Source organism: Pan paniscus, chromosome 11, assembly GCF_029289425.2.
Source record: "Pan paniscus chromosome 11, NHGRI_mPanPan1-v2.0_pri, whole genome shotgun sequence".
Classification (NCBI taxonomy): domain Eukaryota; kingdom Metazoa; phylum Chordata; class Mammalia; order Primates; family Hominidae; genus Pan; species Pan paniscus.
Window position 1 is genome coordinate 17,963,390 of NC_073260.2, and position 27,100 is coordinate 17,990,489.

Genomic DNA, 27,100 nt, shown 5'->3' on the forward strand with positions numbered 1-27,100 from the left:
TTTCTACTGTCTCCAGAATGTCTTTTCCAGAACGTCATATGGTTGAAGTCATATAGTATATAGCTTTTTCAGATTGGCTCATTTCACTTAGCAATGTGCATTTAAGATTTCTCTATGTCTTTTCATAGCTTGATGGCTTCTTTTTCTTTTCCTTTTTTTTTTTTTTTTTTTTTTTTGAGACAGGGTCTCACTCTGTGCCCAGGCTGGAATGCAGTGGCACAAACATGGCTCACTGCAGCCTCTCCTTTCCGGGCTCAAGCAATCCTCCTCTCTCAGTCCCCCCAAGTAGCTGGGACTACAGGCACGTGCCACCACGTTTGGCTAATTTTTGTATTTTTTGTAGAGATGGGTTTTTGCCATGTTGGCCAGGGTGGTCTCGAACTCTTGGGCACAAGTGATCCATCCACCTCGGCCTCCCAAACTGCTGGGATTATAGGCGTGAGCCACTGCACCCAGCCGATAGCTTATTTCTTTTTAGCACTGAAAAATATTCCATTGTCTGGATGTACTACAGTTTATTTATCCATTCACCTACTAAGAGACAATTTGGTTGCCTCCAATTTTTGACAATTATGAATAAAGCTGCTATAAACATCTGCATGCAGGTTTTATGTGGACATAACTTTTCAACTCATCTGAGTAAATACCAAGGCACATGATTACTGGATTGTATGGCAAAAGTGTGTTTAGTTTTTTTAAGAAATTGACAAACTATTTTCAACAGTGGCTGGGTGTTTAGTTTTTTAAGAAATTATCAAACTGTTTTCTACATGGCTGGGGTTTGGGCCATACTCCTGAAAGATACAATTGCAAATGCTGTAATATCAAATGTTGAAATCCCAAAAGATCAAAATCCCTAAAGTCTAAAATCCCAAAAATCCTGATCCTGATAGACCAAAATCACAATATAATTCTGGAAAGATAATTAAAAAACAATTTGTAAAGACATTTACTTACATTTGTAAAGGAGGTTTGTTTGAGAAACATAAAAACACAACCGAACACTTCATAGGCATTTGAGATTATGGCATTTGGGATTTTGTCTTTCGGATTATGATTGGCACTGTGTAACGGCTCTACCATTATGCATTCCCACCAGCAATGAATGAGTTCTTGCTGCACCAGCATTTGGCATTTGATGTTGTTAATGTTTTGCATTTGAGCCATTCTAATATGTATGTAGTGGTATCTCGTTTTAATTTGCAATTTGCTAATGGCATACAATGTCGACAATTTCATATGCTTATTTGCTATCTGTATGTCTTCTTTGGTGAGTTTTTAGAGTACTTTGGACACCAGTCCTTTATCAAATGTATTTTGCAAATGTTTTCTCCCAGTCTGTGGCTTGTCATTTCATTCTCTTGACAGTGCTTTCACAGATTAAACGTTTTTAATTTAATGAAGTACAACTTATCAATTATTTCTTTCATGGATCATGCCTTTGGTGTTGGATCTAAAATATTCACCTCAAACCCAAGGTCATCTAGATTTTCTTCTATGTTATCTTCTAGGAGTTTCATAGTTTAGCATTTTACATTTCAGTCTATAATCCATTTTGAGCTGATTTTTGTGAAGTTTAAGATCTGTGTCTAGATTCATCTTTTTGCATGTGAACATCCCCTTGTTCAGCACCATTTGTTGAAAACTTATCTTTTCTCCATTGTATTCCCTTTGCTCCTTTATAAAAAAAATCAGTTGATAGTATTTGTATGGGTCTATACCTGTGCTCTCTATTCTGTTCCATTGATCTATTTTTCTATTATTTTGCAAATACCATACTGTCCTTATTACTGTAGCTTTATAGTAAGTCTTGAAGTCGGGTAGTGACAGTCCTCCAACTTTGTGCTTCTTCAATATTATGTTTGCTATACCAGGTCTTTTGCCTGTCCTTATAAACTTAAGAATCTGTTAATAGGCCGGGCACAGTGGCTCACGCCTGCAATCCCAGCACTTTGGGAGGCCGAGGCAGGGGGATCACGAGGTCAGGAGATTGAGACCATCCTGGTGAACAGGGTGAAACCCCATCTCTACTATAAATACAAAAAATTAGCCAGGCGTGGTGGCGGGCGCCTGTAGTCCCAGCTACTCGGGAAGCTGAGGCAGGAGAATGGCATGAACCTGGGAGGCGGAGCTTGTAGTGAGCCGAGATCGCCCCACTGCACTCCAGCCTGGGCAACACAGTGAGACTCCGTTTCAGGAAAAAAAAAAAAAAAAAAAAAAAAAGATTCTGTTAATATCCAGGAAATTATTTTCTGGGATTTTGGTTTGGTCTGCCTTGGATCTATACATCAAGTTGGGAAGAAGTGATGTCTTGGTAATATTGAGTCTTCCCATCCATAAACATGGAATCTCTCTCCTTTATTTAGCTTTTTATATGTTCATCAGAGTTTTATAACTTCCCTTATAAAGGTCTTACATATTTTTGTTAGTTTTATGCCTAAGTATTTAAGTTGGGGGTATTATTGTAAATGGGATTTTGGTTTTAATTTCAAATCTCATTTGTTTGTTGCTGGCATATAGGAAAGCAATTAACTTTTGTATATCAACCTATTTTTGCCACCTTGTTATCATTGCTTATTAGCTCCAGGAGGGTTTTTTTGGTCAATTCTTTCAGATTTTCTACATAGACAATCATGTCATCTGCAAACAAAGGCAGTTCTATTTTCTTCTTCCCAATCTGTATACTTTTTACTTCCTTTTCTTGTCTTATTGCATTAGCTAGGACTTCCAATAAATATGATGTTGAAAAGGGTTGGTCAAAGGAGACGTCCTTGCCTTGCTCCTGATCTTAGTGGGAAAGCTTCAATTTCTTACCATTAAGTACGATGTTAGCTGAAAGATTTTTGCATATGTTCTTTATCAAGTTGAGTAAGTTCCCCTCTATTACTAGTTTGCTGAGAGTTCTGATCATGAATGAGAGCTGGTTTTTGTCAGATGCTTTTTCTGCATCTATTGATATGATCATGTGATTTTTCTTCTTTAGCCTGTTGATATGACAGATTACATTAATTGATTTTCAAATGGTGAACCAGATTTGCATTATTAGAATAAACTGCACTTGGTCATAATGCATAATTATCTTTATACATCATTGGATTGGATTTGCTAATATTTTGTTGAGGACTTTTGCATCTATGTTCATGAGCCATATTTGTCTGTAGTTTTCTTTTTTTCTAATGTCTCTGTCTGATTTTGGTATTAGATATTAGAGTAATTATGGCCTCATAAAATGAGTTAGGAAATGTTTCCTCTGCTTCTGTCTTCTGAAAGATTATAGAGCATTGGTACAATATTTTTCTTAAATATTTGGTAGGATTTGCCAATGAGCCCATCTGGGCTTGGTGCTTTCTGTTCTAGAAATTATCATTATTAATTCAATTATTTAATATATATAAGCCTATTTAGATTGTCCATTATATAATATTTTGATAAGTCCAATATGTTCATTCCACTCCCATTGTTAAGCTCTTTGAGCAGCTCCATAGTTACCTTTTAAGTTTAGGCTATGCCTTTTAATTCACTGTCATTTTTCAACACCACTGCCTGCACTGTTACTACTTACATTTACCCAAAAGTGTCAAGCTCTGACACACTCCTATGAATTTACAAGGACCTTTCTGTATTCCTGAAGCATCCTATTGTAAGCCATGTTTATCCTACTAAACTCGTGTTTCCCTGGAAGTCTTTCCTGATGTCTCCAAGCAGTCAAGCTGCCCCATTCAACTTGTACAAGAGAAAAACAAAAATTATGTTTTAAAACTACAAAGAGGAAAGTCCAAACTTTTAAATAGTTATTTAAATTTTTCAATTTCATTCAAGATATACAATGAAATAAACTATAATATGCTGATTTGGTTGTGGATTAAGTCCTGTCATTTATAAATTTACTATCTAAGATGGACAGACACATTCTGACACAGCACATCAACAATGATAAAATACTGAACAAAAAGATAACATTTCAATATAAGACAAGGATTAAAATGTACTAAAATTGAAGGGAAACTTCAGTACCCAATTAGGTATATGCTTACATGTGTTCGTATCTAAAAAGTGCATCAGGACAAGTTTGTGTCTTTTTGTCTCTTTTTATTTATTCTGAATAATTAGGAGTTCAAATTCAGGAATTACACAGTGTATGTACGGCAAACAATATCTCCATCACTGACTTGTACCTGACCAAGATCTGTGAAATTTTGGGTAAATGACTAAACTCAGTCTCAGTCTCCTCATGGGATAAAAGTACATCGTAACTGGTGGTGACAGTAAATGATGGTAACGATATTTCTTGAATTATTAAAAGTAATGTTTTATATAGACCACTCTTTCCTCCCACATATGGTATTTGAAACAATATTTTTTTTTTTTTACTATGAATCCATAGTGCTCTGTGAGTAAGAACCTAACTGTTAAATAGAGGACCCCTTCTTCAACACAGTTTCCCCTTTATTCATTTTTAAAACTTTAACAAAAGTAGTAGAATATGGTGAACACTAGATGGAGCATCATTCCAAGTAGAATAATCCTTCCTAACCAAGAACTTTTTAGTATAGCTTAAAATTAAATTATGTCTTGTATATTTCAAAATAGCGAAAAGAGAATAATTCAAATGTTTCTAACATAAATAAAAAACAAACAAGGTGATATATATCCCAATTACACTGATTTGACCTTTACAAATTATACAAATGTATTTAATAATCACATGTGCCCTGAAAATTTATACCTCTATTATATGTCAATTAAAAAGTAAAACTTTCAAAATAATAAGTCATACCTAGAAAAGTAATCACTCATAATTACAGGTCACTGGACACATTTTGCAAGTAAACATAAATGGCTTTGGATATCTCAGGGATGTGGATAGGAGAACACAGACAACACAAAGATGTGGATACACAGTAATCATATGTGATATTATGGGCTGTGTTCCCCCAAAATTCACATGTTGAAGTCCTAACACCATATATCTCAGCATGTGACTATCTTGGGATAAAGGATCTTTAAAGAGGTAATTAAGTTAAAATGAAGTCATTAGGATGGACTCTAATTGAATATGACTGGTATCCTTCTAAGAAGAAGAAATTTGGACACAGACACACAAACAAAAAACAATGTGAAGACACAGGAAGAAGACATTTATCTACAAGTCAAAGACAGAGGCCTGGAACAGATCCTTCCTTCATGGTCCTTAGGAGAAACCAACCCTGCTAACATCTTGATCTTGGACTTCTAGCCTCTAGAAGTGTAAAAAAAAAAAAAAAAAAAAAATTTAATTCCTGTTGTTTAAGCTACCCAGTCTGTCATATTTTGTTATGGAAACCCTAGCAAGCTAATGCATGTGGAAAGGAATACTAGAATGTGAGATCCACGAGGACAGGAATTTTGGTCTTTTTTGGTCCCTGATGTGGCCCAAACACCTGGAACAATGCCTGGCACATAGTTGGTATGCAATAAATATTTGCTAAGTGAGCTAATAAAAAAGCAGATTAATAAGATTCTTTTCATAGATAACTCCAATAAATAGCACTAATATTACAGTAATGCTTTTTATTTTCATAAGTCCTGAGGATCCGGACTCCCGGTATCTTACCTAGTGCTGTGGTGTAATTAGTCTGCTGCCACAGCCCAAGTGTATAAAATCCTCTGGTGAATCTCTTGTGATGATTCAAATCCTGGAGTAATTTCCTGAAAAAGAGAAGAGCTAAGAAGATAAAAACCTTGTTGTAATGCAATAAGTGTGAATTAATACATATTAAAAAAAAACAGATCAAATTTGTTAGTCCCATCCTAGAGAAAATGTCACAGACAGATGTAATTTGATGGTATTGCTGTTCTCTCAAGGTATTTAGTTAGCTGACTTCCATAAAGGCATCGAAAACATCCTGGATTAGCAATTTAAAGGAAAAAAAAAAGACTTTTCTGTTGTTCTTATTAAAGCACTGCTATGGACACAGGAAAAAGGCTAATTAAATTTCCTTCTGTCTTATTCAATTACGGATTCATGGTGCATATCTGTCTTTAACCTGATCTCTAAGTCTTAATGTTATCACTATTACCATCAATCAATACTTAATTTGGTACCTTGAATATGCTAGGCAAATAACAGCAAAATAAAACATAAAGGAAATATGGAACGGCCAGGCGTGGTGGCTCACGCCAGTAATCCCAGCACTTTGGGAGGCCAAGGCAGGTGGATCACGAGGTCAGGAGATCGAGACCATCCTGGCTAACACAGCGAAACCCCGTCTCTACTAAAAATACAAAAAATTAGCCAGGCGTGGTGGCAGGTGCCTGTAGTCCCAGCTACTCGGGAGGCTGAGGCCGGAGAATTGCTTGAACCCAGGAGGCAGAGGTTGCAGTGAGTCGAGATCATGCCATTGCACTCCCGCCTGGGTGACAGAGCAACATTCCATCTAAAAAATAAAAAATAAAGGAAATATGGAACATCTACTCTGATTTTCAAACTATATATAAGTATCCTTCAAATAACAACTAGAGGAAAAATTCACCAAAATTGTAATAGCAGTTTTGTTAGAAGTGATAAGAAATTCTCTCTTCAAAGTACTCACAATTTTATATGTCTCCATTTAAAAAGTATAATGTTTTTTATTTATTTATTTTATTTTATTTTTTGAGATGGAATCTCACTCTGTTGCCTAAGCTGGAGTGCAGTGGCATGATCTCCGCTCACGCAACCTCCGCCTCCCGAGTTCAAGCAATTCTCCTGCCTCAGCCTCCCAAGTAGCTGGGATTACAAGCATGCGCCACCATGCCCGGCTAATTTTTTGTATTTTCAGTAGAGGCGGGGTTTTACCATGTTGCCCAGGCTGGTCTCAAACTCCTGACCTCAAGTGATCTGCCTACCTCGGCTTCCCAAAGTTCTGGGATACAGGCACGAGCCACTGCGCCTGGCCATAATGTTCTTTAAAAAAAATCATTCTAACTTCTAATCATTACTGGGAGAAAATTTAAGATTAAAAATCCTCCAAAAGGAGAAAGGGATGTACTAATATTTGTTTTTTTCTAATCTTAAGAGTGAGAAATTGATTTTTAAAGTACATTTAATCAATACATTTATAACAGAATATGCACGAGAAAGCCAGAATACACCAATTTCATGGGCAAGTGAGAGTAAGCATATTTAAATAAAAAATTGGAAACTCTATTCTAAAAGCAGTTTAAAAATCAAGTCAAAGCTTGTTCTTAGTTTAGGGCCAGGAATTAGTTTTAGAACTGATGCAATCTGAAACCAGAGCCAAGAAGTGTTTACCAAAGTCTTTGCCCCAAAGGGAGACACTTCTAATTCTCCAGAAGGGACACTACACTGTTAAGATTGTCTTGAGACTTGGGCTTAGGTAACTGATAGGGGTACACATATTAAATTCATTTTGAAATACCATTTTCCTTTCCAACAAAAATGAAACCTAAATCCTTTTTCACAATATGCAATTTGTAATCAAGGCCTCCTCTACTGAAGGGTTTAATTAGTTTCTTGTGTATTTGCTCCTCTTTCCTGGGAATGACAGGATAAACGGGAAGTTTATGTCTCCAGGGCTTATTCGTTACAGAATGGAAAAATGAAGCTATGGACTTTCTCAAGGATGATTTAGAGAGAAGGGATCATTAAATTACTGTACTCCCCTCCTTATCTTCTCCAGAAGGCTAACAAAGTGACTGCACAAGCTGCACTCCATCCCAGGAATACAAACAGTTCTTGGCCAGTATTTGACTAAAAGTCAACTGCAAGCTCTGAGTCAGGTTTTGATCACACACTGGAGCCTGTTCCTGCAAGCAAAGATCATCTTAATGCCTCTCTTAACACCTGTTGTGTCTGCTCCAGTTTCCGTCCTGATAGTCACAAAGCTCCAGAGCTGTAAAATCAGAGAGAAAGTCTACCATTTCATATGACCTAAGCGCCACATGGTGTTGGGTAGTACACAGCCAAATATTGAGCACATTAAAATAGAAGAAAAAAGTGCTCCTCCTGAGGGAGATCTTTGTGGTAATGGAATAGTTCTGTATCAATTACTGTGGTTATATCAATCTACACATGTTAAAATGGCACAGAACTATAAATACATTTTGTGCCACTGTCAATTTCCTGGTTTTGATACTCTAGTTAAGTAAGACATAACTATTGGGGGAAACTGGGTAAAGGGGACATGTGACCTCTCTGTACTGTTGTTGCAAATTCCTGTGAATCTGTACTTATTTCAAAATTGAATGTTTTTATAAGTGCACCTTGTGTACATTAACATACTTTGAACATTGTGCAATAGAACAAGTCTAATGCAAACACAGCCTACTTTCCAAATGTGAGGTCTTCAGCCACAACCCAAGAGAAGGCCTGAGGTTGGGAATGCCCTTGCACATGCTTTTCCCTCTACCTGGGATACCCTTTCCCACCTCCTGCACCGCTTATTCCCCTTCCCCAGGCTGGCGCCTTCTCATTTCTCAGGCGACATCTCAAAGCCCCTTCCTTACAGAGGTGTTCCCCTGTCCTAACCTTTGCTGTTCTCCAAATATTCCACTCCTTTCACAGCTCCCTTCACCATGTGTAATGATTCAATTACTTGTTTGTGGCCCATCTCCCCACTAGACTATAAGGTAAACTCCACGAGGCCCTTAGCACACTCTCTGCCACATGGAAGATGCTCCAAGAAGATTTTGTTTGAATAAATGACCCCACCGACTGAATGGACTCCCTTGCGGCCAAGGGGACTCCAGAAAACTTTAAAACTGAGTTCCCAGCCAATGACAGGACAGAAGGTCAGACTCGCCTCATTATAACTTCATCGTATTGGAGTTTAGACACAACAGCTGACCAGCATTAACGTTAAAACACAGATCATAAGACTGACAGAACAGACTGTTTGTGACAATAAGATACCAAATTATAAACAAATTATACCTAAGGTCATGCCAGGCAAAGGTTAAGGCACACATCCCTTCACTTAGAGAATAAACTGTGTTCTAACTGCCACAAGGTTGTTCTCTTTCTCTAGCAGCTTAACAAGCACTGGCCTTGAGATAAGCAATATTAAAACAATTTGCAGCTCCATAGGTGGGGCCTAATGGAACCCCTATTCCACCAGCCATCACTACAGCTTTAATTGGACAAGAGGCTGATTTCAGTAACTTTCTCCTCATAGGAAAACTACCGACCATGGACTGGCTCTGGCTAGTTTACACAGACTGCATACTTGCACACCTTCCTGTCCTGAAAAGACCTTTTGACGCATGGGGTCTAACTGTAATACATGTATTGTTATTATTTTTTAGAGTCCATCAGGCTGGAGTGCAGTGATCTGATCATACATCACTGCAGCCTCCACCTCTTGGGCTCAAGTGATCCTCCCGCCCCAGCCTCCTGACTAGTTGGGACCCCAAGCACACACCACCCCACCTGGCTATTTTTTTTTTTACTTTTTGTAGAGATGGGGACATCACCATGCAGGCCAGGCATTTAACATTTAATTGGTAACTCTTCACTCCAAAATGAACATGGGTTGTATGTTACATGCATGTTTGCTCAATGGGCATGCGTCAGGACCACCCTCATGAATATTCATAGCTCCTCCTGTCACCTGCTGAATGTGCATGTCTACCCAAGCTGTTCAGCATAAAGCCGCTACTCCAACCCCTCCTCCAACGAAATGCCTGTCTCTGGTCCTGGCCATTCTCCAGCCTGCGGAATGGCCACCTTGCAGGCTGTAACCCCTTACAAGAAATAAAGTCTCCTCTCCTGTTTTTTGTTTTTTGTTTTGTTTTTTTGAGACGGAGTCTCGCTCTGTCACCCAGGCCATCTCGGCTCACTGCAACCTCCGCCTCCCAAGTTCAAGCGATTCTCCTGCCTCAGCCTCCCAAGTAGCTGGGATTACAGGCGCGCGCCACACGCCCGGCTAATTTTTGTATTTTTAGCAGAGACGGGGTTTCACCATGTTGGCCAGGCTGGTCTCGAACTTCTGACCTCAGGTGATCTACCCGCCTCGGCCTTCCAACGTGCTGGGATTACAGGCGTGAGCCACCGCGCCCGGCCTCCTCTCCTTTTCCAAATTTATACATTTTGATTTTCTTAACACACCTCACTCGAGTTCGTTCACTTCGGCTGCGGCGTGATCTGCCGGCCCTCTCAGCTCAGGCTGACCTCAGCGCCCTCACTTCGGCCACTTCTGTGCCCCTCAGTCTTCTCCCCTCAACTCGGACCTCGCGCCCTCATGACAGGGCGCCATTTTCTTCCCTCTAACTCCTCAGCCCAGAGGAGGCGCCTTGGTCCGGTACCTCTGCCCGGCAAGGCGACTTTTCCTCACTTGCACTTTTGCCTCGGGTCATCCTCTGCGGCTACCTTCCCCACTATCCTCACCATCTGCTCCACGTCCCGTGGCTTCCGCCCTCCCTTCCGGTGCAGGGCCCCGGCCTCATACCCACAGCCTTGGGGGCTCTCGCCCCTCAGGCCACGCCCCTCAGGCCACGCCCCCCAGCCCACAGAACTAGCGGGAAGTGACTGCGAAGCAGTCGCGCTGTGGAGGGACAGGAGGGCGGGGATTGGGAGGTGGGTCCTCCTCGATCCTGGGCGTTGATTGGCCAACTCTCACGAGGGCGGGACCTCGATTGGGGGCGGGGCGGCAATCTGGGTCTTGTGCCTCTGGCTCCTCAGGGCATTCCCGGCGGCTCCGGGTTTGGCAACGAGGACGGGGGAGTGCGACTGAGTCTCGGGCAGCATGGCCGAGAAGCGGCACACACGGGACTCCGAAGCCCAGCGGCTCCCCGATTCCTTCAAGGGTGAGTCCCGCGTCCCCTGACCCTCCCCCGTGGACCGAGCCCCCGCCCGCAGCGTGCGCTCCGAGGTCTGACAGCCGGGCTCCTGGCCAGTCTCCGCTGCTTCGGGCTGGGCGAGATCTCAAAGCCGCGGCTCCTCCCTAGTAAACTGAGCATCACGAACCCTGTTTGGCAGACTGAGGTCACGATGGAGGGGTGGCGGGCTGCCAACGGCACGTTTCCCATCGCACGGGCTCTGGTTATCTCGCGGCCGCCAGATGCCAGGCCCCATGCCAGCGCTGCACTATCTCGTGTCACGCACGCGGACTAGGAAACGCAGAGGGAACTGGCAGCCAGCGAGGCGGGGACCGGGACCCCACATCTCACCCTTTGCCCACTCCCCTTCTTTCCCGACTCACTCTCTCGAAGGCCGCCTCCTCCACCCAGCCCTGGCCCGGCCCCAGGGTGAACCCCCTCCTCCCCCAATCCCACCTCCCGAAATTTAGACCGATTTGCAGAAGGAAGAAGTCTCTCTGGCTTTCTTCTTACCTCTCTTTCTAGCTCCACTTTCTGCCCCATTTTTCCCCCTCCGCTTTCCTCTGCGTTTTGGAGAACTCTCCTTCCCGGCTTTTGTTCCTCGCCAGGAACCCTGAGTTCTCCCACCCTCACCCCCACCCTCCCTTCCCAGTCTTCAAGGCAGGAGCTGTAAGTGGCTCAGTCTCGTTCCCCTGTGGAGGAACTGGTACTCTGGGGAGGGGGTTCCAATAAAGAGAGATGGTGGACCTCTCAGGAGTCCTGGTACCCACTCAGGAGCTCTTAGTGATCCAGAGGAATTACAGTGTTTCTAAAGATGGAATTTCAGGCAGGAGGGCAGCGAAAGCAATTTAGAGGGCTGGGTGGTCCTTTCCAGGACCCTGCAAAGAACATGACATTGGAGTCATCTATTCTGATTATTTGTAAAGCCAGCTTTATCCACAGCATCTTAGCTATAAGTTCCATTTCCCTTGTCCAGGGATCCCTGTGTTCAGTTCCTTCCCAGGAGCATCAAAGGAATTACAGAAATCTTTATTCCTCACTTTTTGTCTACTAATAACGTCGCAGGATTATCTTCCCAAATGGAGAGTGTAACAGGGAGGAGTTGATGAGAATAATAGCAACCACAACAACAAAAATTGAAACTAAATAGGTCAGGCTCTGTATCACTTTTTTTTTTTTTTGAGACGGAGTTTCGCTTTTCTTGCCCAGGTTGGAGTGTGATCTCCGCTCACTGCAACCTCCGCCTCCCGAGTTCAAGTGATTCTCCTGCCTCATCCTCCCAAGTAGCTGGGATTACAGGCGTGCACCACCATGCCCAGCTGATATTGTATTTTTTGTAGAGACAGGGTTTCACCATGTTGGTCAGGCTGGTCTCAAACTCCTGACCTCAAGTGATCCACACGCCTCGGCCTCCCAAAGTGCTGGGATTACAGGCATGAGCCACCGCGACCCCCCCAGTGCCACGTATTTTTTTTTTTTTTTTTTTGAGACGGAGTCTTGCTCTTTCGCCCAGGCTGGAGTGCAGTGGCCCGATCTCAGCTCACTGCAAGCTCCGCCTCCTGGGTTCACGCCATTCTCCTGCCTCAGCCTCCGGAGTAGCTGGGACTACAGGCGCCCGCCACCACGCCCGGCTAATTTTTTCTATTTTTAGTAGAAACGGGGTTTCACCGTGTTAGCTAGGATGGTCTCGATCTCCTGACCTCGTGATCCGCCCGCCTCGGCCTCCCAAAGTGCTGGGATTACAGGCGTGAGCCACCGCGCCCGGCCCAGTGCCACGTATTTTATGTATATATTATTTTATTGAATCTTCACAACAGATGATGTGGTAGGTATTCTTATCCCCATATTATACTTGATGAAACTGATAGTCAAAGAAGTTAAATTACTTAAAGTCACTTAGTTCGTATTTAAATCTAGATTTGACTGATTCTAAAACTTGAATAGGGAAAAAATGGGTGGTAACTGCCTCTTCGATAGTTAGTTGTCTTTTCCTAGATAAAAAGGTGGGTATTAGCATGTATTCCTCAATACGCTGACCTCCTGGTGGGAAACTGCAGTGGCAAATCTACTTGGAGTTCTTTGAGAATCAACATGATCTTTGTACTTAATGTTTATTTACAGACAAGTGGTCATAGATGAGTTTTTAACTTCCAGTTTTTTTCCTTGGTTCTACACTTAACTACTGTTTAGACAGAAATCTTTCAAGATCTAATGAAAACCACCACTTCCTCTCAAAAATTAGACATACAAATAAAATTTTGCATAGTCTGTGTTTTTTTAATGTAAACCTAGGAAATTTGACGCTACTAGGAAAGGTATTGCTGGAATTTATTAAATAGAGGTTATTGAATGCTTTCCCTGTGCCAAAAGACAGTTTAAGTGCTTTACAAACATTATCTAATTGCATTCTGTAACAACTCTACAAGGAAAAAGTCATTATTCACCATTTCACAATAAGGATACTGAGGCTCACATGGTAAAATCACAGTTTCTAAAATTTTCAGCCCTGTTTCAAACCCCGGCTATCTGATTTTCTGAATCATTTTCCCTATCCCAGAGATGGATACCAAAATGTAGAACCTTGTCTAACTTCAGTACTTTACTTAAGTTGAGAGACAATAAACAAAAAAAGCCTGGAGGAACACAGCTTCAGTGATGACTTCCAGAAGGCTGCTTGTGAAAGAAGCAGTGGAATTTTAAAAGCCTAAACTCTGCCTCTTTGTCTTTACTGAGAATTAGTCCTAGGTAGGTAAATAGCACCAGGCCTAGGGCAAGACTAGTTTTTCTTAAAGGCAATGCATTCACTTTGTAATGAAATAATGCAAGTAATTGCAAAGAATGTATCACTGTAATTAAGAGCCATGTCAACAAATAAAACCCTTTGGGAGACTGATTGTTTATTTCAGTTGTTATAGCCAATCAGATTGGAGAGAACTTTGTAACTTCTTCAATAATTAATCTGAGTTATTCCATCAGTAGTCATAAATTAACTTATGGAAGACCAAGTCTACAAAACTGGCATATTTATTCATGATTAAATAGATTTTTGGTGCCATTTGATGGTATAAATTTTACGTAGTAAAAGACAGTCACTGATTCCTAGTCATCTTTGAGGGAAAAAAAAGATGTTGATAAAGTGATACAGATGGAATTCAAAATCAGTTTTTTTAAGAAGGCATGGAAAAGCAATTTCCTGAAAACTATTGTAACTACAAAAAAAGTGAATACCCTTTCCCTGCGTCTGCCTGGTATCCTGTGCATATCTCTATCATAATGTTTATTACATAACATATTTGTCAGTTTGACTCATCTGTCCCCTCCCCTCCCATAATTAAACTACACTTTTTCTTTTTGAGACAGGGTCTTGCTCTGTTGCCCAGGCTGCAGTGCAATGGTGCAGTCATAGCTCACTGTAGCCTCAAGTGATCCTCCCACCTCAGCCCCTCGAGTAGCTGGGACTACAGGTATGCACCACCACACCCAGCTAATTTTTTTTTTTTTTTTAACTCAGGGTCTCACTATGTTGCCCAGGCTGGTCTCGAACTCCTGGACTCAAGCGATCCCACTTTACCCTCCCAGAGTGCTGGGACAACAGGCATGAGCTACCAAGCCTGGCCTTTAGACCACACTTTTGAAAACAGAGATTGTGTCCTTCTTCACTGTAGTAGCCCAGTATCAAGTACATAGTAGGTATACAAAAACATTTGTTCAAAGAAAAAGGAAGCAGGCAGGGAGATAAAAATCCCCCTGGAGTAAATAACATTGTTAAGTGTTTGCCTTAGCCTTATGTTGGTGGAGCAGTTTTTCTGTTTACCATTTATTTTATTAAGTTTGTTATAACTTAAGCTGTTGATTTTAGGGCATGGCCATTATGTTTATTATATATTATTACAGATAGACTATTTGTCTGGGTTTATATTATCAATAAAAGGATTATAATTGCCAAGATAATATATTGTCCTTAATAAGAAATCTCCTTTTATTTATTAAAGCATGGAAAGAGAAGTTAGAGGTCATGGTTAGTAGAAAGAAGGAAGTGTGTGTCAATAGATAATTTTCTATTGACACACACTTGTTGATAATTAAAATAGATCATTTTAATTAAAATAATTTTCTATTGACACACACTTGTTGCTACATTCTTTTTTAATCTTTCTCTGTCTGCTGGGACTAGTAAAGAAACTTGAACTCCAAGCATTTGGCCTCACATTTCAGAAGATTATCCTTGAAGATACAACCAAGAAGGTCCTAAAGTCTCAGACAATGAAAACTATACTGAACTTGTGGTCCAGTTAAAGTGAGCACTATGGTAAGGTAGTAGAATATAGTGAAATGAGAGTGGAATTTAGAATTAAAAGATTTAGGTTGAGATCACCCTACCATCACTTAAGAGATTTGTATGAAGGATGGTCCAAGAACATTTAGAACTCTGACTTACTGCCCCAAGTGTAGTCTGTTTCTCCTCCAGAGATAGAGTCCCCAAGCAGATTGTTAATTGATATTTTCTCCATAGTGCCCAGACCCCAAAAGGTAATTCACTTCATAAAAAGTTTCTTCCTCTAAACTTATCAATAGTAATCTTAAAGTTGTGGTAATAATAATGGCTACTGCTTGTTGAATACTTCCTAAGTGTCAAGCCCTTTATATATTTTCTCATTTTATCTCCACAACAACTGAGTGAAATAAATACTGTTGTTTTCCCCATTTTACTGATAAGAAAATTTAGTGGTAGATTTGGAATCTAACCAAAAATGCAAGCTTTTAGCCACTGCTTAGCTGTTAATCACAGTGAAGAACTGAGAACTTTATCATCTAGTTTTCTTCTGCTTCCATTTCCCATTTTTAAATGAAAACGATGTTACCCTCCAAAGACTTATATGAGAAAAACTTAATTGTGAATAATTTTAAGATGTCCAAGTAAAAGAGCTGGAAAAAAAAAAAAAAACCTAAAAAGTGGGAGGATTTTTGTTCTGTTTTCATGTATTTCAGGCCTAGATGAAATTTAATTAACTTAATACCCATTATGAAATTGTTTTTCTCTCCAATTTTCCTGAACATAAATGTTTTGGTGCTTCCAGACATGGGCCATGTTCAGCCCATTCTTCTGCTTTCCTGAATTCTCTAACCTTATGTTTGGAAAAGGTCTGATTTTTTTTTTTTAAAAGAAAATACTTGAGGAAAGCAGTTGACAACTACTTGGGGCAGGAGATGGTTCTGTACTGTGTCCCAGGATCCTGTCTGCTGTTTCAGTTTGTCTTATGTGAGAGGCAGTCTTTTTTTTTTCTTTTCCCCCAAAAAAACAACACACTCAACTCATCCAGCAACTATTTAACAAATGTTTTTTGAGTACCTGTTATGTACACTAAGTATCTTCCATATTAGCTTATTTACTCATCACACTAACCTGAGGAGGTAGTCTTATTAGCCCTATGTTTAAATGGGTAGACTGAGGCACAGTTGAATAATAAGGTATTTTCTCAAGATCACACAGCTAGTAAGTGGCAGAGCTATGTGTGAACCTATTATGCTATACTGTTTTCATAAAACCAAGATCTCATGAAGACACACAACTGAATAGAATAATTACAAGTGTGATAAATGTTGTTTTAAAAGGGTAAAGGGCTATTGCAGCATTATTTTAGACTGAGAGGTCTAAATTTAAAATTATTGCTGTTGCTCTCACCTATGTTTTTCCTGTTGTATGGCCTGAAACATTAGAATGCAGGAAAACTACAGAAAATCCTTAAAATATTTAGGAAATAAGACATTTATGCTTATTTACTTTCCTTATTCTTTTTGAGCTAAGCAAAGAATAACTGTTATTGCAAATCTTTCTTAGAAGTATTAGTCCATTTGTTTTCCTTAGTATTTCATAGTAAACACATTTTAAGCTTTGTAATTCAAACCACATAGTGCTTCATCAGTATCGGTTCTTTTGGTCTAGCATTTATAACTATAGATGGATTTTAATAGGGAGGAAAAGTTACAGTCTTCACTCATGGTTTTTAACTTGATACCATCTGGCCTGTAGCTACTCTAGCCCCAAGAATAATTTCTTCTCTAGAGATTTAAGGATAAGGGCATTCGAACAACTAAGCCGTGCCTAATTAAAATACTAATTTGAAAGGCAGGCTATAATGTGTGTATGCTTGTTTGCTTTGAAATCTTCTGCCTTAAATGAACTGCAAGTTTTGATCTCTAATGAAACACTATCATTTTTTAACATATATTTATCGAGACGCTACCATGTGGTAAACTCTGCCTCTTTCTCACTTCTAGCTTTTTTAATCTATCTCTCTTTGTAGGATTCTGTCTTCATTTTTGTTTCTCCCATTTTTACTCCTCCTGTTTCTCTTATTTTCCTTCGCTTCTGTTATGTCTTTCCCTTCTTTGTCTTTTTCTCCTAAAATTCCAGTCATTTGAAAAACTTTGTTATAGTAAAAATTTGATTAATTGAAGAGGAATTTATATTCACTTACTCTACCTGCCCTTTTGCTTATTTTCACCAGGAGTTTTTGTTTATCAGGCCTTATAAAGGCCTTGCTTCAAAATAAGCAAAAGAGAGAAACTGAGAAGCTGGAAAATGTACCCTTATTTGAATAGCTGGAAGAAAGATCAAATGCATTATTTAATTTATGCAAGTCTTCCTCCTCAAATAAATAGTTGGCTGACATAAAACAGGAACAGCGTGTAACAGCCCATTGTCCAAATCTAGCTGACTCTGTTTCTGTATGTCCCACAAGTTATGAAATAGCTCTTATATTTTTAAATGATTTTAAAAAGACGAAAGAATACTTTTTCATTACACATGAAAATTATGTGAAATTCAGATTTGTGTCCATAAGTTTTATTGGAACATCTGTGCCGTTTATGTAGGTACTATCTATGGCTTCTTTTGCACTGCAAAAGTAGAGTTGAGTAGTTGCAACAGACTGCAAAGCCCAAAATATTTAGTTCCTGGTTCTTTACAGGAAAAGTTTGCCAATCCTGACAAAGAATCACTGATGAAGAATCATAGTGGCCAAAAGTAACACTTAATCCTGAATACATATGTTTTTAAGAAGAAAGTTCAAAAATTGCCAAGACTTTTCAATTTGACCTACTGTTACCCCTAAAAAGTGCTGCTGCAACTGAATAGCATGTGTTTTTGAGAGTAAACTTCCAGCCTTTCTGTCTTGCCCCACCCAGGCAGGACTGCTCTCATCAATTTACAACATGAAGTGTTTTATTTGCACTCTGTGAAGGCAGAAGGAAAAAAGTGTCCGTTAACTGTTGGCAGTTTAGGTATTTCAGTAATTCCTTAGCCCATCCTTTCTTATTGTATAGGATAATGCTTATGACTCACAGTCAGATTCTCAGCAGAGGAAATCCAGTTATCTTTTGAACTTTACAATAATAAAATCTCAGTGATGAGTGGATTTATTACTCCACGTGATTTCCAGTAGTGCTAAGGTTAATAGATCTGAAAGTAAATCAGCTGATGGGGAACGGGAACAACTACAGCTACAGCCCTCTGGACTAATCAGCCTGTGTTGTCATCTTGGAAAGAATGTTTAACTGCCTTTCCAGAAACTTACCCAACAAAAATTACTACACAACAAATTTCATTTGTTTCATGGTTTGCTTGGTTTTCTTTTGTTTCTTCCTACAAGGTCTTTAGCCTTATTACTTTAGAACTTCAGGAGGCATATTTTAACACCTACTTCACAGATTTTTGTAAACATTATAAATACTCATGTATGTAAGGAGGAGCTACATGTGGCTAACATGTCATAGGAATTCACCAATGGTAGTTATTAGGAGTAGTAACAAAAGATACCTTCAGAATGAGAGAATTTTAAGAGTTGTATAATTTCATCTTTTCAGAAAAATTAACTTACACAGGAAATAAGCAGGTACAGAAACACTGCTAAATATATATTCAATGCAGCAGTTTCTAAGTGAGAAATTTGGACACAACAAATTTCATCATATAAAACAATGGAATTAATTAATTAATCTTTAATAATGATAAAGAATATGTGCTGATATGAAAAAATGTTCATAACATGGATGGGAGGGAGAAGATTTTAAATCACTGTGTATACCATTCTTTCATTATTGAAAAAATACAGGCTAGAAAAGGTTTAAAAGACGTATATCAAGGCAAAAAACATCCAGAGATAAAGTATAGATAATGTTTCTGTTTGTTGAGCTATCATTTCTAATTTTTATAGTAACTTTTGCTTTTAAAGTAAAAAAGCAATTTTAGAAAATGTATGTGAGTTTCCTGGAGGTAAACCCAACTTGGATGTTCAATACAAAAATTCAAATGTACAGGCTTATGTCCATATTCAGACACTTCTTTGATTAGTTAAAAGTTTATTCTACTGCCATTTTGGTAATAAAAGAAAAAAAAATACTCTAAATCAGGAGTCCCCAACTCCCAGGCCACAGACGGATCAGATCAGCAACATTAGATTCTCATAAGAGCACAAACCCTGTTGTGAACTGCACATATGAGGGATCTAGGTTGTGTATTCCTTATGAGAACCTAATGTCTGATGATCTGTGGTGGAACAGTTTCATCCCAAAACCGTGTTCCCCAACCCTTTCCTGTGGAAAAATTGTCTTCCACGAAACTGGTCCCTGGTGCCAAAAAGGTTGGGGACCATTGCTCTAAACTATGGCAAAGTAGTATTTACAACCAAGTATCATAGGATCCCTAATTTTTAGGAACATTCTCAACCAGCAAAATACCCACAAGTGGCCGGGTGCATTGGCTCACGCCTGTAATCCCAGCACTTTGGGAGGCCGAGGCCGGCGGATCACGAGGTCAGGAGATCGAGACCATCCTGGCTAACACGGTGAAACCCCGTCTCTACTAAAAATACAAAAAATTAGCCAGGCATGGTGGTGGGCACCTGTAGTCCCAGCTACTGGGGAGGCTGAGGCAAGAGAATGGTGTGAACCCAGGGGGCAGAGCTTGCAGTGAGCCGAGATCTCACCACTGCACTCCAGCCTGGGCGACAGAGTGAGATTACATCTAAAAAAAAAAAAAAAAAAAAAAAAGTCCACAAGTGTATTAACCAAAATATCACTATTTGTCCCTTTCCCCATAAAACTGGTAGGAAGGATTCAGTCCTAAAGTAATACATGGGAAACTTGAAGGAAATGAATTTCCTGAGATTTTAGTGAGTGAGAATTTCTTTTCTCTTATTCCCAGAAGTGGTAGATGACTAAGGGTTCATTTATAAGCCTGCTAGAGTTTAAGCCTCACCTCTGAGCTATGCATTTATAGCACAACATGCTATAAATAGGCACAGCTGGAATTAAGAGGGCTTCCTCTGTAAAAACATCAGATTTCATTCTCAGAACTCTAGTGATGCATTCCCAACTTAGATACTGTGTACCTTTTTGAGGGGTAACCAGGTGGGGAAGAATTTTGAGAGTTGAAGGTAGGATACTTTCATTTTAAAGGCATTAGAAAAATATGAAAGTGCCATTTTCCCAGTGTATACACTGATTATTTCTAACCAAGCATTTGATATGTGAAAGACCAAATCCAGTTTTCAAAATGTGTACTTAATTCCTTGTTCCTGGTGATTTGCAATCCCATATACACATCTGGGGTTCTCAAAAACACAGTGTGACACGGGAACTGACCCAAAAAAAACTGGGCTGAACTTTTTGGCTTGTCCTCATGTAGATCATAAATGAACTTTTTGAGAGTCTTTGAATGTCCCAGCCTAGCCAGACTGGGGGCAGGTATGAAGCAAATGGCAAATTAAATTGTTTAAGAGGCTTTTGATCAAAAAGGGTAAATGCTATTTTCCCATTTTTCTTCATGAAGATACAAACACTTAAGCAAAATAGAAGGATTACAGAAAACTATCATCTACATTTACTGATCATTTTATCTGTATTCTACAAGGCCAGCCTAATAATCTTTACTTTCCACCGGTAAGGAAACTAAGGTTCAAAGAGGTAAAGATCATGCAACTAAGAAGTATCAGAAGTGAAATTCAAACATAGTTACTCCTCGTTCTCAGGGAATCTCAGTGTAATAAGGGATATAAATGCACAAGAAATTAAAATATTAGATTAAAAAATAATAAAAGATTAAAATGCTACATTGGAAGGTCAATTAAAAATAAAAAATAAAAGATTAGACAAGATATAAGTGTCATAAGATAATTTTCAAAAAATGCTATCGAGATTCAAAGGAAAGAAAAAGACATATCTAGCTAGAAAACTTGCTGAGAAGTATTTTATTTTATATCTATTCTACTATGCAGGATACTGTGCTAGACATTGAGAATATAAAAGTGAATAAGCAACATCCCTGCCCTCAGGGAGTTTTTACTCTAGTATGTTATGGGAGACTTGGACAGTATTTGAAAAGGCACCAAATGCTGTCAGATAAATAAGTATTTGTGGTCAATCTGTCCTTGTTTGGAATTCATTTCACCCTGGAAACCTAGACCTGTGTCTGTCACAGAGCCTTGAAACTGTCCTTTGCTATAAATAGGCATGGCTGGCATTAAGAAGACTTCCTCTGTAAAAATATCAGATTTCATTCTCACAACTCCAGCCATGCTTTTCAGTTTGGATACTGTCTTGAGAAAGTGCTCAACCATGAAAACATTCTTAATGAGGATTTTTTTTATTGAGGGGTGAATTTGGAACACGGGCTTTGGAGTAAGATGACCCATATTTGAGTCCCAGGTCTTCCATTGTGTGACTTTGGGAAAGTTAAATGTTGCTTTAGGTAACTCATTTGTAAAAGGGAGTTAAAAATACCCTCACAGGGCTGTTGTAAGAGTTAAATGAGATACGTGTCTAAAGTAACTTTAAAAAATGCCTGGGGTATAGACAACCCCTCAAAACAGCCACTGTTGTTATGATCAGTCATGGTAATACTAGATAAAGCTTTCTTCACAAACAGTACTATGGCCCTGCTTTGAATATTTTCTCAATGAATATGTCTGTACCCCCTAAATTATAACTTAGAAACCTCCAGGATTACTTTAGATCATTTTATTTAGGTATACATGAAGACATTTACCTCACGCTATGACACAGGATCAGAAAACTACAAAGTCACATACAACCCAAGTACTCACTATATTTCTGATTTTTCATCCTGTGTTTTAGAGCACTTGACCTGGGTGCCAACATGTGTCTCTCTTCTCCCATGTTCCCAGCCTGAACACTCTGCTTATTTCTTGGCCTCCTATTTATTCCAAGCCCCATCTTACTGCCATTTTGCCCTTTCTTCTGAGCAGTAACATGTGCCTGGCATACCTTTTCTCCCCTCTGTCATTAAAATAGCTCCTGAAAATACAGCAGAAGCCTTCCAAGTGGTTGATAAGAAAACCTACTATATCCCTTGGCCTTCTCAGTCCCTATGTCCTCTACAGAAAGGAAAAGCAAACTAAAAATGAGGTTGACACTGGATACAGAAAATAGGAACACAACGCTGAGGTGATGGGAGTTCCCAGGATGATAGTGAAAGCAATCACAGAATGATAGCCGTGCACACCAGATGAAGGAAGTCCACACAAGGCTCTGAGAGAGAATTCTTCCAGAAGATAAAATTGATAGTATACCTGACCTCTTTGAGAGGAAACTTAGGCAATTGATTTAAGGTTGGATCAATAAGTACGTTGAAAACCGAACAAAGGGAAAAAATAAGACAGTAACTCCAGAAAAAACAAAAATAGTACAGGAAGAGAAAACCAGTGATACCTCACTACTTGGCTTAGCTTTAAATTGCACTTACAAATTCATAATATAAAATCTCATATTGATCTAAATGAAGTTATGATGTAATTATATTGGAAAGCTGGGTATAAGTATGTGGTGGGGGTAACGGGGAGGAAAGAGAACTAAATCTTTTTCTGTAGTAGAAAGTTAATAGTCCTCAAAACTGAAAAAGGAAGAAGTAACAAAACAAGCATTTCCTTCCTTCCTTCCTTCCTTCCTTTTCTTTCTTTCTTTCTTTCCTCACTTTGTTGTCCAGGCTGGGGTACATCACAGCTCACTGCAGCCACGAACCCCCAGGCTCAAGCAATCCCCCTATTTCAGTCTCCTCAGTAGCTGGAACTACAGGTGTGTGCCACCACACCCAGCTAATTTTTTTTAAAAAGTTTCAAGTAGAGATGGGAGTCTCACTAGGTTGCCCATGCTGGTCTCAAACTCCTGAGCTCAAGCAATCCTCTCATCTCGGCCTCCCAAAGTGCTGGGATTACAGGCGTGAGCCACCATGCCTGGCAGAAGCATATTATTATTATTATTTTTTTTTTAAAGTAGAGACAGAGTCTCCCTATGTTGCCCAAGCTAGTCTCAAACCCCTGGGCTCAAACCCCTGGGATCCTCCCTCCTCAGCCTCCCAAAGTGCTGGGATTACAGGCGTGACCCCTGCACCCAGCCGCAAAGCGTATTATTTAGAAATATGGAGGTAGATATCAAAATGGTCGAAATAGCAAATGTTTTTGAGGAGGAGGAAATTGGAAGAGGTGAGCATGGGAATGCCCTTTTTTGTACTAATCATGTAGAATGGTTTGACTTTTTAAACTTTATGCAAGTGTAACTTCAAAAACACAAATGCACAACCACGAAGGCCAAAAAAGAAGGTGAAAGAGAATAGCTACAGGGAAGAAAAATGGGTTACACATTTTATTTATTTATTTATTTTTAAAAATATCATTTAAGGCCGGGCGCAGTGGCTTATGCCTGTAATCCCAGCACTTTGGAAGGCCATGGTGGGCAGATCACTTGACGTCAGGAGTTCGAGGCCAGCCTGGCCAACATGGTGAAACCCCATCTGTACTAAATACAAAAAGTAGCCGGGCGTGGTGGCAGGTGGCTGTAATCCCAGCTACTCAGGAGATTGAGACGGGAGAATCGCATGAACCCAGGAGGTGGAGGTTGCAGTGAGGTGAGACTGTGCTGCTGCCCTCCAGCCTGGGCAACAGAGCAAGACTCTGTCTCAAAAAATAAATAAATAAATATATATATATATATATATAATTTAAAAATATGGTGTGTACACTAGGAAAATTTTCAAAGAATATACCAAAATACTTCTGAATTTAAAGTAATTTTTCCCTCCTTTGTTATACTTCTGTGAATTTTTTGCATTATTACCTTTGTAATCAGACGGAAAAGCTGTTGCATATTACAGGAACAGGAAACAATTAGAAATGTGAGAGGAAAACTGTGTACAAAGATGTTCACTACAACACTGTTTATAGCACTAAGAAATCAAACAACCTGTGTAATCAGGAAGTGGGCAATAAATGATGCTGCATAAACCTAGTGAAATATTTTACAGGTGTAATTTTTAAAAAGAGGCTCTAAACAACTTTATACTCCTATCATATGGTTTTCACCTTTATTCGTACTGTACTTCTAGCTAAAATGCTCTAATGCCTTTTCCCTCTTTCCCTTTTCTTTTCTTTTCTTTTCTTTTCTTTTCTTTTGACAGATTCTTCCTCTGTTGCCCAGGCTGGAGTGCAGTGGTGCAATCTTGGCTCACTGCAACCTCCACCTCCTGGGTTCATGCAATTCTCCTCCCTCAGCCTGTAGCTGGGATTACAGGCACTCACCACAACGCCTAGCTAATTTTTGTATTTTTAGTAGAGACGGGGTTTTATCATGTTGATCAGGCTGGTCTTGAACTCTTGACCTCAAGTGATCCACCTGTCTCGGCTTCCCAAAGTGCTGGGATTACAGGCGTGAGCCACCACGCCCAGCCTCCACTTTCTTTTCATTGATATTTTCTTACTATTACATCCTTCAGGAAACCCTCTGACAGCCACCATCACCTCCCCACCCCATTCCTTTCTCACCTCCATCCTAACTGCTTGAGTTAACTCATTCTGTGTCTTCAAGATATTCTGAACAGATACTCTATATCTGTACTTACCACCTAATATTATAATTATGTGTTTGTCTGACTTTCCCACTAAACTTTAACCCTGAAAGCTGGGATTGGGTCTTACTCATTGTTATCATTTCAGTACAAAGCAGAGGGCCTAATAAATAGTAGATGCTTAATAAATGTTTGCTGAATAAAGTAATGAGTAATGTGGAAATATACTTGTGTTATGACATTACATAGATAAGGGAAAGTAGTACTTACACTTCAGGGCTGTATGAGGATTAGATGGGGAAATTCATGTAAAACAGCTGGTGTAGTGCCAAGCACGTAGGTATTCAGCGAATGGTGAGGATGAAGATGGTGGTGATTATGCTAGTAACAGTTGTGAGAGTTGTATATTTTTTGTTTTCAACAGACAGCCCCAGTAAGGGCCTTGGACCTTGCGGATGGATTTTGGTGGCGTTCTCATTCTTATTCACCGTTATAACTTTCCCAATCTCAATATGGATGTGCATAAAGGTAAAGGACATTTCATTCACTTCTGGGAAGGGGTCAACTCCTACCTCCATAAACCTACTTCGTGTGTGCCTGTGTGTGTGTGAGAAAGAAACAGACTGTCTCTCTCTCTCTTATAATTCTTATTTCTTCATCTTTCTTTGGAAAATTTATTCTTCTACCCACCTATTAAAATGGAACCTTAAAACTTCTTTTCAGCCATTGCCCTTCCCCGTGGGCTAAAGTAAGGATCACCATCAAAAATTTCCTGGGGCCAGGGATGTGAGATGGTTCTGAGAGAACAAGTTCTTCAGAGTTAGGATGATGGGGTTTGACTGCTGGCTTTACTGTTTATTGTGTGACCTTTGCTGTTTCCTCACCTGTAAAATGGGAGAAAGTAACAGTACCTACTTCATAGGAGTGTTGCGAGGATTAAATGAATTATGTGTCTAAGTGTACTTATCACAATGCCTGGCACGTCATAAATACCCTCAGTGCTCGTTATTTTTTCTACAAAGTTGTTAATACTTTGATATTTGACTATTATTTACATATTTCTAAGAAGATAAAATATGCTCCAAGCATTTTCAGATCAATTTATTCTTAAGGGAATCAGAAGAAAAACTGTGAAGACTTCAGCTTTTTGTGTTTCTGAATTAACAGTGCATGAGTAATTTTTTTTTTTTTTTTGAGCCAGAGCCTTGCTCTGTCGCCCAGGCTGGAGTGCAGTGGCGCGATCTCGGCTCACTGCAACCTCCGCCTCCCAGGTTCAAGCGATTCTTCTGCCTCAGCCTCCCGTGTAGCTGGGATTATTATTATTATTTTTTTTTTTTTTTTGAGACGGAGTCACCTTGTGGCCCAGGCTGGAGTGCAGTGGTGCGATCTCGGTTCAAGTGATTCTCCTGTCTCATCCTCCCTTGTAGCTGGGATTATAGGCGCCCACCACCATACCCAGATAATTTTTGTATTTTTAGTAGAAACGGGGTTTCACCATGTTGGCCAGGCTGGTCTTGAACTCCTAACCTCCGTGATCTGCCCACCTCGGCCTCCCAAAATGCTGAAATTACAGGCATGAGCCACCGTGCCTGGCCTGCATGAGTAACTGAATAACAATGTTAACAGCTGAGGAGTGAGATTATGGATTTGTTTCTGTATACTATTCTGTCCTTCCTAAATTTATACAGTGAATATCTATTGCTTTTGTAATCAGTAAGAAAATAATAAATAAGCTTTGAGAAGGTAAACATTGGACATGTGATTTATAGATATGATCTTGTTCTAAAGAAAAAAGATGAGGCATCTAATCTGTTTAGAGCAGAAATATATATTTAAGAAGCCATGCATGTATATATTTGTACTCTTCATGTTAAATTATCATTCATGTTTTTATTCTAGATTATAAAAGAGTATGAAAGAGCCATCATCTTTAGATTGGGTCGCATTTTACAAGGAGGAGCCAAAGGACCTGGTCAGTACTGGGATTCTAGATTGTTTATCTGAAAACTAAAGTTCTTTTTTTTATTATTATTTTTATGTAGTTGTTTTTTTAAAGACAGGGTTTCATTCCGTCGCCCAGGCTGGAGTACAGTGGCATGCTCATGTCTCACTGCAGCCTTGAACTCCTGACCTCAAGCAATCATCCCACCCCAGCCTCCCAAAGCACTAGGATTACAGATGTGAGCCACCGTGCCCAGTCTAAAATTTTTTTATTGATGTGATTTCCCTTATGAGGGCCTCTTCTACTCTGTCTTAGATAAGAGTTCATGTAGCAGGAGTTGTATAACAATAGCAGTGGTTCTAGCCAATCTTTTGTTACCCTTTCCTTCCTACCCTTCCCCTCCCCTTCCCATTTGAGCTGATAAGATTACCACCTAGGCCAAGAATAGTACAGCTATACAAGTTTGAGCATGAGAATCTCTACCAAAGAAAGACTTTCAGTCA

The 27,100-nt window shown here is 39.6% G+C and overlaps 1 protein-coding gene and 1 long non-coding RNA gene across 3 annotated transcripts in view; one reads left to right on the plus strand and one right to left on the minus strand.

Annotated features, from left to right (window-relative positions):
* The window catches only part of LOC117974360 (uncharacterized), a 96,831-nt gene extending 86,433 nt beyond the window's left edge, over positions 1–10,398 (minus strand). For both annotated transcript variants that reach the window (NR_187183.1, NR_187182.1), the window contains exons 1-2: positions 10,088–10,398; positions 5,594–5,688 (exon numbers count right to left, since the gene is read on the minus strand). This is a non-coding gene — a long non-coding RNA (uncharacterized LOC117974360). The remainder of the gene's footprint in view (positions 1–5,593; positions 5,689–10,087) is intronic.
* STOM (stomatin) overlaps positions 9,440–27,100 on the plus strand; it is a 32,736-nt gene continuing 15,075 nt past the window's right edge. Inside the window, exons 1-3 of the mRNA XM_003833109.5 lie at positions 9,440–10,785; positions 25,080–25,183; positions 26,555–26,627. Of these exons, the coding sequence (XP_003833157.1) occupies positions 10,725–10,785; positions 25,080–25,183; positions 26,555–26,627 (238 nt within the window). The 5' untranslated portion in view covers positions 9,440–10,724. The remainder of the gene's footprint in view (positions 10,786–25,079; positions 25,184–26,554; positions 26,628–27,100) is intronic.